The sequence below is a fragment of the Vicia villosa genome, linkage group LG2 (genome assembly GCF_029867415.1).
Source record: "Vicia villosa cultivar HV-30 ecotype Madison, WI linkage group LG2, Vvil1.0, whole genome shotgun sequence".
Classification (NCBI taxonomy): domain Eukaryota; kingdom Viridiplantae; phylum Streptophyta; class Magnoliopsida; order Fabales; family Fabaceae; genus Vicia; species Vicia villosa.
In genome coordinates, this window is record NC_081181.1 from 127,473,821 (window position 1) to 127,485,446 (window position 11,626).

An 11,626-nucleotide genomic window follows, 5' to 3' on the forward strand; every position below is an offset into this window, starting at 1 on the left:
TGAATTCTTCTGGGCAAGGTTTGAACTCTTTTTTAATAAGAGTTCTAATGTTAGCATAGGTTAGGTTGCTGTTGAGTGCCATGCTAAAGGTTGAAAAAGATTGTGGTTGAAAAGAACACGAGAAGGAAGAAAAGAGTTCTGAAGTGAAGGTTTGGAAAAAAGCGTGAAGAAAAGAATGGGACACTAACCCTTTATATAGTCAAAAGGAGCGATAAGGAAACGTTTCAGTTTTAATGATTGATTAAACTGTGTTTAGTGTTTCCAGAGAGAAGTTATGGTCACCGCCGTTTCCCGCCCTTGGAAGTTGGAACGTAATCATAAAACTGATGCACGCACGTCTTAAAGAGACGTTTGAGAGGAAATGACGTCAGCAAATAATGATGATTACGGCTAAGGGGAGGAGAAACGTCAAGTCTAGGGCTGCGAAGGGCAATCGAGCCACGTGAGACATTCATTAAGGTTACTGTGGCGTAAAAAGAAATATGTTGATAATATTTTGAAGTATTGCTAAACATTACCATTGGTCATCTCAGAGCAAAATGTGAACACATAAAAAGACGAGTTTTGCATACATATATTCTGAAAATGAGCGATTACAAAACAAAGGGATTTACGCCACAAAAAAGTAATACAAAGTTTGAAGAAAATTAACTGAAATCCCTAGGAAGGCTATCTTTGATCTTCGAATACTGAGCCTCCCACGAAGACATACGAAGCTCAAGCAATGCTCGTTGCTTCTTTAACTCTTCGATCTCTGGCACCAATTTCTGCGCAGCTTCGAAGTGTTGGATACCTAGTCGCGCTACTTCAGCTATCTCTTGATCGTTGGTTTGTCGAATGGTTGCTTGGCGAGATTCAGCTTCCTGTATCTTCTCTTCGAGTTTCTTAATCTCTTGCTTCCAAGATTGTATATTTTTCTCACACTTATCATATTCTTCTTGGTTCTTCAAACGTTCTAACCTAAGAGCGTCACCCTTGTTGGTTGCCTCAGTGGCAGCTTTCCATGAAGAACTATGAGAAGTCATTTTTGCAGCAAGCTGCTCATTAACATTGTTCTGTCCAAGAATGTTAAACTGAAGCTGGTCGATTAAAGAGCCCAGAAGTACAATCACATCTGAGACCTCTTTCGAAACCAGAAGTAAATCCACTTTCTTCAAGAGTTGCTTCAAGCCATGACATCTTTTGGAGTCCTTACTTAAGATTTCGACGAGGTTCGTTTCAAAGAAATTATCCTTTATTTGATGAAGGAGGCCGGGGGTGTCCTCTTTGTCTCCAGACTTGGTCTGAACAGTTGGAGAAGCTTCGGACGCAAGAGCTGAAGTACTATCAATGTTCATCACGGTTTTAAGAAAGTTGAGAGGATCAGTTTGCCTAAGTTGCTCCAATTCTGAAGGAGTAGGTATGGCTGGGGCAGGCATTGGAGTAGTTTCAGGAATAACTACAGTTTCGAAATTTGAATTTCCACAGAGGTCAGTTTCGATCAACTTAGAGGTTTCTTCCACGACACCTTGATCAGATACGGTGGCCTCACTCCCAGTCGAAGGTGCAGCTGCATTATCTTCGCCTGAGAATTGGTCCTCCTCACCCATGTTTGCGTCTTTGCGAGTAGGAGGAGAATCATCAGTCGAATGGCTTCCTTCAACAGAGGATACAGTATTGATAGTGGCAAGAGGAGGAGCGTCTTCGAGGACTGGTGAAAGTATATGAGAGGTGTGTTGAGGGACATCTGCAAAAATGAACAAATATGGTTAATTGTGGTGAAAGAGTTGCAAGAGAATCATTCGACATAAGCAAAAGACTCCTTTGCTCGCCTTGAAGATTACCAAGGACAATGGCAGCGTTGAAGGAGTTGAAATCAGAAGTAGCTGTCCCAATATCATCCTGCAATCATAAGGTGACGTTAACTTAATCATTCGAAATAAAATTTATAGAAATGATTATATGGTAAAGCCTAGATACCTTAGCTGTATTAGTGGCTGGACTTGAATTGTGGCTTTCCATCACGAGAGCATTACTAGTGGCTTTTAAAGGCGATTCTTCAGAAGACACCTTATCACTCGAAGAAGTGATCTTCGAAGACCCAGGTCCTTTCCCTTTGCCCACAGGTGTGGTGACCTTTTGTCTCTTTTTATGCCCTTGCCTGGTACGAGGAGGAGACTTGTCTTCCTCATCCGAAGCAACGTCTGGAGTAGTAGTTGGAAGAACTTTTCGCTTCGAAGGCATTGGAGGCTTCGAACTCTGAAAAGTGAAAAGGAGAAAAATAAGCGCTATTCGTAAGACATGCAAGTTGGAATATGAAATGTGTGTGTACCGTGGGTTTCGCATCAGTCGTAATAGAATCGCTCCCACTTGGCTTATTGCTCTTCGAGGCCTCAGAATCTTTCTGCGCAACAGTCGCTTTAACCTTTCTCTTTCGAGCAATAGCTGTAACAAAGATTGGAATTATTATTTCGATAAGAGAAAGAAGAGTCAGTCTAAAGATTAACTAGACCCAAACCTTCGGGTATTGGAGTCAAGACACGAACGTGTTTAAGATCTATATGAAGATGCCCTTTGAAAGTATCCAGGGTATGCTTAGTCGGGACCACTCGTTCAGCGCGTTTTTTGGTACTCTCTTGAAGAATTTTGAAAGCATTCCCACACACGAACCAGTCTGGGAAAGGAGGACTTAAAGCCACACCAAAATCAGCACTTGGTAGTGGAGGGAATTTTGGAGGATTAAGTTTAAATGCCACTTCATAACGTAGTTCTGGTCGAACAGACGGGGGCAATTTCAACTTATCCAGTTTTGCAGAAAACTTTTCACGTAAAATAACAGCAGCTTCGCGAACGGTCCGACTAAGATCATCAGGCCTGTAAATAGTTTCAAAGAACTTTTGAAAAGCTTGGATTTCTTTAATGTGAGTGGAGGTACCTTTGCGGAATTTATCCTGCACAACAGTAAAAGCTTCAGTTAGTTCTCGAGTAAGGCCTTTGACATCATAGATTTGTGTGGTATAATAATCTGACCACCATTGTTGAAAATCTGGAGTGGAATAGAAAGCAGGAACGAAAGAGATAGGAGAAAGGGTGAAAACATCAGTATATCTGGCTATCTTCGTATCACATTCATCTTCAGTTAGATATAAAGTACGAAAGCACATGTGGTTCCTTTTGTCATACAGACACTTGGGCTTCACTCGGACCAACCCAAACTGTCTCGACACAAGATTTGGCTGATAGCAAACGAGGATACATTGACCTTTGGAAGGTCGAAGGCGGTGATAGAATAACCTCGGGGTAAGAAAAGCTTCCCAAATAGCCAAAGACTCAGCTTGGTGATCCAGAGATGTTGCAAGAAATTCTCGAGTAAACCATTCAGGACCTACAGCTCTTCGTACAAATGGAGCCATCGAAGAACTGAACTGGTAACGTTTAGCAAACATCATTACATATGCTAAGAAATGTTCACGAAGTTTCCCAGTTTCTTCTTTCGGGGTTAACAAGGCCAATCTAGTCCCTTCGACAGCTCGATTTTTGATTTCTGGAACTTCTTCGTTGACGACGCCCCTGAATGGGAGGTGAGCTTCGAAGGTGGCATTAAGCCACAATTGTAATAACCAGAAGGGACCAGCAAAAAGGAGAGATCCTGTTGTGTAAGTCTTTGCAAGATCTACAGCTTCACCAAGGTTTTCGTAAAGAAATCCTAGAATCAATTGGCTCAGGTTCAGTTTCTTACCATCATGTAACTGATTAGCCATGCAAAGATATCTTTTCGCTACTTGTATGGACCTGGAGCAGAAAACACTCCTCGAAAGCCATAATGCCAGGAAAGCAATATGTTCTACGTCAGAGACTGCAGCATTTGCCTGATCATGATATTGCTCGATGAAAGCAGTATAAGTGACTGTAGCTTCGTTGAAGTTGATAGTATCAACATCCAAGACATTAGGATCAAAGGTTTCGTCAGTCGGTCGAAGCCCTGTTGTAACTCGGTGAACTGACTTTATTATTTTAAAGCAACAGATGTTGCGGTGAGCATGAGTCGCCACCGACTTTTATTTTGTCCAATGTTAGGAAAGGTAAAAAGTACAGAAAAAGACCTTTTTGAAAAGAAACGGGCTCGGGGGGTAAGTTATGAAAAGGGAAGGTGCAAGCACCCTTTTCATCCGTAGTTATCTACGGGCTCTTAACTTGCTTAGCTCATATTGTTTGTTTGTTTTGAAAGAGGCATAAGGACTTTAGCGTAAATGCATAGCCTTAGTTTTTGAAACGATATTGGGAAGATGTTTTTTATTGAGCTAGGCAGTTTAAGAGAACTACCCTAATTATTGGTCTTTTTCTATGCTTTTTACGATTCCCAGGATCATCCATACTATATAGAAGTAGGAAATCCTTGTTATATTGGACGTGTTCAGGACAATCGAAGGGTCATCGGATGGTCGTTGAAGGCAACAAGTAGAGGTACCTTTAGCAATTTCGAAGGGACAAATCATCTTTTTTCGTAGGCAACAATCGAGGGACTAGATCATATATTTGTAGGCAACATCGAGGGTCGTCGAGGGACTTATGATCTTTGCGATGATTTTTTATCGTCGGGACTTTTGCTATAGATACCTCTATATTCGAGGGACACGACCTTTATTCGTAAGGCAACCAAGAGGGGTGACCCTAGAGGTGAGTGTGTGAACAGTAAAATGCGTGTGTTAGATTCAGATATATTATCTTTGAATTAGTGATCTACAGTTGATTTTAGTCTTGAACATACAATCCTAAGCATACATCTAGCAGTTAATATATTTAACGAAAATAAAATGCGGAATGTAAAATCCTACGCTATTACATGGCTTCGGGGTGGGGGTACATATTTGCCAAACGGGGTTAAAAATTATTACAAAACCCAAATACGAAAATTATAAATGTCCATCAAGATAATGATACCTCGCAAAAACAAACAAAAGTTAGTACAGATATAGGAAATGATGCATAAAGGAATGATAAAGAAACATTAGTCAAGATTAACTAAAGAAAATATTTAAAATCTAAAAGAAAAATTTTAAATAGAAATAAAAAAACAAATATTTAAAAAAAAAACTAAAAACTAAAATATATAAAACAACATAAAAGGGACGACGTCCCTGTTTCACATTCTAGCAAAACTAGTTAAAACAAATTCATCATTTTTTTTTAGTTTTCTTTTTTTTTTTTAAAGCCATTTATCTCCACCGTTCATAATACGACATGTGGCATGTAATAAGTAAAATAAAATTGAAAACATACACACACATATTACAACTAACAGAGAGCAAACCAAGACCGTGAGACAAGTTCTCGTCTTTCTATTTTTTTTTTAATCTCTTAACATTTCACTAAAAAAAATATGAATAAAACAAGTAACACAGATATTCATACTTAGCATTCCACTACCCATTCCTTTTTCAGATCCACCGACAGAGCAAACACACAAGTAATCTTAACACTCTATCACAAAGAAAAAACATGATAGGAAAATACCGGGACTATGGATGTCGCGGAGGTTGTTGACGCGCCACCGTGGCTGGCCGGAGCGATTGAGTCGTCAGTGTTGTGACTCGGATTCGCACGTTGGTTGCTTCTGCGTTTGTGAGTGCGAGATTGGTCGCGGATGGCTACGGCTGGGTGGAAGCACGTCGGTGCAGAGGGTTGAACGGCGGATCCGGATCTCATGGCGGCAGTCAGCGGTTGCTGTTGTTGGTAGCAGATCTAGAGTTGTCTCCGTCGGGTTTCGTCGGCGAACGGAGGTGCTCTTCAGTTTCAGCTTTTTCTTCTCCCTGCAAAAAGATACTCTATACAAATGTTAATGAGATGTTGTTAGTATAAACAAATTTAATTTACAATTTATTTTATGGAATTGGTTAGAGGTGGGAAGATATTGTTATTATTTGGTTATGGACTTTACAAATCATGGGATTTGGTTTTGGTTTGTATGTTGGTTTGAGTTTGATGATGAGTTGAATGCTTTGTGTTTATCTATACTGTGATGTTACTGAATTGAAATTGATATGAAAACAAAAGAGAGGATTTGTATTGTAAAATATTTGAGGAGAATGTGTAACCAGGAAAATTGTTAAATGTGAAAGAAATATTATTTGTACGTGAAAAGGGTTGGATGGAATTTGTTAGTTGTGAAATCAATGTCTTGTTTGCGGCTTCGTACATGAGAGAATAAGGGTTAGTCGGATGTATGTTTATTGTTGATCTTTTGGGACCTATTTATAATGGACAATTAGGTTAATATATATGGAAAGAAAATTAGTGAGATAAAAGTAATAATTTTTAAAAAAATCAATAATATTAATTCACTCTTAAAAATGCTATTCTAAACATGGAAACAAGAAACTTTTTTTTTGGTATTTTGTGATATGATTAACTAATGATAAAAAGTGCAAAAAATCAATATTTAATGAAAAAAAAATAATTTTAAAAAAAGCTTAAAATAGAAAACGAAAATTCAATTTAAATAATTAAAAAAACAATTTTGTGATTTTATTAAATATAATTTAAAATGGAAATAAAATTAGTGACAATAAAATAATAAAAAAGTTTAAATTGTATCAATTGAGATTCGAACCCATGACTTTATGTTTGCAAGTCTTACTTCCTTACCAATTGTGCTATATTATTTATTCGGAATAAAAAGTCAATTGAAAGTGTATGAAGCATAGGCAAGCATTTTTCTATTTATTAAAATATAACAATTTATGAGTAAACTATTATATTTTAAAATAGACCTCAAGTCGAATATTTATAAAATCCAGGATGTCAATGTAAATGAACCCGAGTTTTTATAAAATTCAATTTTTTGAAATAGTTTTGAATTTTTGAAAAGTGTGGGCAAATTTTGGGGTATGACAGCTGCCCCTGTTCAATCTTCTTAAACCTGAGGATGTAGATTGGCTTGTGTGCCTATCGGAATCTGAAGGTGGAAGAGGATTGAACACTAGAATACCCAGAAATTTGCCCTTGTTGATGGAGGGACTTTTGTATGAGATGGGCTTAAAGATGCCATCCAGAGGTTGACAGAGAACTGTCTGAGATGGGCTTAGAGATGCCACCTAACTGAGATGCTTGTCAGCAACCTGGGGGGTCATGTTTCCCATGGCGCGTATATGATAGATCTTCAGAATGTTTGGGGTTCAAGCTTCCAAACGTATATCTGGCGTAGATTTCAGAACATCCGGGGTTCAGGCTTCCGGAATGTTTCTGTCGTAGAATTCAGATTATCCGGGGTTCAAGCTTCCGGAACATATTTGTTGTAAAATTCAGATCATTCGGGGTTCAAGCTTCCGAAACATATCTGTCGTAGTTTTCAGAACATTCGGGGTTCATGCTTCCGGAACGTTTCTGTCGTAGATTTCAGATCATCCGGGGTTCAAGCTTCCGGGACATATCTGCCGTAGAATTCAGATTATTCGGGGTTCAAGCTTCCGAAACATGTCTGTCGTAGTTTTTCAGAACATCCGGGGTTCATGCTTCCGGAACGTTTCTGGCGTAGAATTCAGATCATCCGGGGTACAAGCTTCCGGAACATATCTGCTGTAGAATTCAGATCATTCGGGGTTCAAGCTTCCGAAACATATCTGGCGTAGAATTCAGATCATTCGGGGTTCAAGCTTCCGAAACATATCTGCCGTAGATTTTAGAACATCCGGGGTTCAGGCTTCCGGAATGTTTCTGTCGTAGATTTCAGATTATCCGGGGTTCAAGCTTCCGGAACATATCTGTTGTAGAATTCAGATCATTCGGGGTTCATGCTTCCGAAACATATCTGTCGTAGATTTCAGAACATCCGGGGTTCATGCTTCCGGAACGTTTCTGGCGTAGAATTCAGATCATCCGGGGTTCAAGCTTCCGGAACATATATGGCATAGATTTCAGATCATTCGGGGTTCATGCTTCCGAAACATATCTGTTGTAGATTTCAGAACATCCGGGGTTCAAGCTTCCGGAACGATTCTGGCGTAGAATTCTTTGGAATATCCGGGGTTCAAGCTTCCGGAGCGAATTTCTTCGGGAATCTGGGGTTCAAGCTTCCAGACTGTATATTCGATAGTGATTGATTTGTTGATGATATTTGTCTGACTGGTTGGTTGACCTGAAAGACAAAGTTAGTTTTATGCAATGTCATGATGCATGTAATGCATTGTATGTTTTTTGAAATGAATGAGAGTGTTATGCATATGCTATGAGGTATATGATGTATGAATGCAAAATGTTATTAAAGATGACAGTAAATTGTGTCAGTGTTTTGCAGGGAAAATAAATCCCTGACTGTTTAGCGCCTTTGAGAGATTATTTGAATCTCGACTTGACTGCCCCAAATGAATTGGACAATAACATGTCATGCCCCTTGTACATATTGGCGTTTTATCCAACTGAGTCAGTCGTGGAAATATTTCTACTCTTCGGAGCACTTTTGAAGCATGCCTGTCGGGAGGGCTTCCTGAGATTTGTGCTGTTATAAGCAACTTGCCCCAGTATCATGAGTTTAGGAACAATGCCCCATGTTGATTGGAAATAGACTAAGATTTACTTGGATACATGCCCCTGATTATTTTTTGCATCTTTGAGAGATTCTCGGAATCTTGACTTGATTGCCCCTGATGAATGAGATATGTCATGCCCCTTGTATATACAAGCTTTTGACTGACCGAGTCGGGCGTATGAGACGTCTCTGCAGCTTTATCTATCGGGGGACTTTCTGATATTCGTGCTATCATAAGCAACATGCCCCTGTATCATGAACTTAGGAATCATGCCCCTGGTTGATCAGGGTTGGAGGTAATTCTAGCAGTTTTGAGAGATCCTTTGAATCTTGGCTTGATTGCCCCGAATATCTGAACGCTTAGTCCATGGGGTATTTCAACCGTTTTTGTGCCCATGAGGGTGATTATAATTTGAGATGTTCATGCTCGAACTCAACGGAGTTTTGAAGACAACTTGTCCCTTGGGAGGGTTAAACTTTTCATCTGCAGCTCATGATGGAAGTCTTCCTGGTGTCAAGTACTTGTTCATATGCAAAGAATGTTTAGTATGAGAAATATAAATCTAATGCAAAGTTCATGTTTGTCTTGAAGTTTAAAAGGAATTTTTTTTTTGAAAGGATGTCAAAACATCGATTTTTTTTGAAAGATGGTGTGATACCAACTCAAGCGTTTAGCAAAACTCCTAGGAGTCGGTTTACCGTATTCTCGTTTACAGTATGCTTTCGAATTAACCCTGCTTCAATTAGGACTTTTGAGGGTTGTAACATGGCCAGGTTCATGGTTTTAAAAAAAGATTTTTAGGCTCAAAATTTATTGGTGCCCACCCCCTTCGTGATGTTCTCCAACCTAAGTTCAGTTAACTTGACGCGAGCATTCATCCTTCAAGAGGAGCTGGAGACGTACGATTGAGGAGTTGATGAGGTGTTTGGACATGGCAGTCACTTACCTTTTATTATTGGTGTCTGATCACACGATCTTGAATTTATAGACACACGAATTTGCCCCTTTTGTTGAGGATCTTTTTTGTTTCCCTAACTTTTGCCTGGACAAATTCTTTTGAATTCTGAGTTTGAAGTCCAGCGGGATGCCCTAAATTTTGCCTTAGTCATTTGTTTTCAAGTTATTGACTTAGCGGGCTTTCTTTTTTTTTAATTCGTTCTTTTTTTTTTTTTTGAGCAAGTCGTATGATCCTGAGACGTCTTTGATTTGTTGGAAAGATTGTGACTGTCTCATTTCTTGGTCGACGAGGGATAGTCGTTGTTGTATCGTCATATTTGACCTCTTATTGCGCGAGAGATGACCATTGCGGTCTCGACTTTTCCTCAACCTTTTGAAGGATAACCATTGTTGTATCCTTATATGCGTGCTCCTGATGAATTTTGAATGCTCAACCAGGTTAACTGAACACTACCCTGCCCCTAGGTTAAATGCGAGGGTTTTCTCGTATAGAAAAATAAACTCCTACTTCAAGGCTCAAAGGGGTTGACAAGGGACTAACTTCCTTATATCTCCAGTGTTTAGGGATCTGAATCAATGCCTGTACATCATCAACAGGGTTTTACTCGAAAGCATACCATTTGAGATTATAGGTATTATAGGTTCGTCATTCTCCCTTCAGAGTCATCATGCTTTATCACTGAGAGTTTGGTATCACAAGCAAATAAAAACATATTAGAGCGAGAGCGAATGAATTTTTTCAAGACAAACATATCCAATGCATCGTTATTATAGTTCAAAAACAAACAAGTATTGCATATAGACAATATTGAACAAGAACAAGAAAGATTACGCATGAAAATGCATGAAATTACGAATTGCCAACATTGAGGAGATTTTCTCCGTATGGACTTATTGCTTCAGAAGGTCCATTGAGTCGAGGGAGAACTTCAAATCTGGCCTGCAGGTGTGAATATGATAACCTTTGCATCAATCAGGTCTTGTACCTTATCTCGGACTGGTTGGCAATTATCGATCGACTGACCAAGTGCCCCAGAGAGGAAACCAAACCAAGCGTTCGTATCTGAACTACAGATTACTTCTACGAAGAAGATTCTGAAGAAGCTACAAAGGAGTTGTAAGTATCAAGCTTTAGGATTTGAGGTAGAAAATGAGAAGCTCGTTGTCTGGAAACCTGTTATGCAATGATATGTATGCAAATGCATATGCAATGCTTTCAAGGATCTTTTTGGCACCCAATTTGCAACATTGACATGTAGTTGCAGCTTTGTTGAAGAACTTCGACTTCCGTCTTTGAACGTCCTTCTTTAAGAATCAGGCTCACCATATCCAGTGGGTCATAGCCTCTGATTCGGGGTATGGTACTTTTGAGCTTAAAAGAATGTGGCTAAAGGAAAATAAATCCTCTTGCCCCTTGATAGGAACTGTACCCTTGAGTTTGAAGGCATCTGGCTAGAGAAAAATAAATCCTCTTGCCCCTTGATAGGAATTGTACCCTTGAGTTTGAAGGCATATGGCTAGAGGAAAATAAATCCTCTTGCCCCTTGATATGAATTAAGGCTCCATAATAGTACCTGGGAATTATGCATCCTAAATACCAAAGATCCCTGAAAATGTTAGTCAGCACATTATGGAAAAGCATAGGGTAGTACGGACAAGTAAGTCCTACAAACAAAACCTGCAAGGAGATCAAGTGGTTAGATAACAAACATGTCACACAAGAGTCCTTAGGTTTACGGCTTGCATGGAGTATGACCAGGTGATTACCCTTCCCCAAAGGTACTTCTAAGGATAAGGATAATATCAGCAACGGGTTCTACCAGTGACCCAGAATTGTCAGCCCCTTCTAAAGCACCCTCGAACATGGTACATGCATACCACGCAATGACACTTTAAGAAGAAACCTATCTGAGCTGTAGTATCGGGTCGCGACCATAACTTGGCATGCACCAAGAATAGCCCTCCCACTACGTTCCTAAAAGTTAAGATGGGTTAAAGGTGACTAAAGGTCCTTGAGCTCCGACGCACCCAAAGATACATGCGTAAACCTCTCTCATGCAAAAGAGGTACACAATAACCAATGGAGGCCTAACTCAAGCGCGAACTTCATTTTGACCAATCCCAAGCATGCACAAGGGAGGTCTCCATGACTATGCCGCTCCTAT

General features: G+C 39.6%; 1 protein-coding gene across 1 annotated transcript; it reads right to left on the reverse strand.

Moving 5' to 3' along the window:
* Positions 1–548: 548 nt before the first annotated feature.
* LOC131652040 (uncharacterized) lies at positions 549–6,280 on the reverse strand. Its single transcript, XM_058921810.1, has 5 exons — positions 2,915–6,280; positions 2,312–2,424; positions 1,960–2,238; positions 1,824–1,881; positions 549–1,726 (listed from the first exon to the last, which is right to left on the reverse strand). The coding sequence occupies exons 1-5, from the start codon at positions 3,738–3,740 to the stop codon at positions 648–650; spliced, it is 2,355 nt and encodes a 784-aa protein (XP_058777793.1). The 5' UTR covers positions 3,741–6,280; the 3' UTR covers positions 549–647.
* Between the last annotated feature and the right edge of the window lie 5,346 nt (positions 6,281–11,626).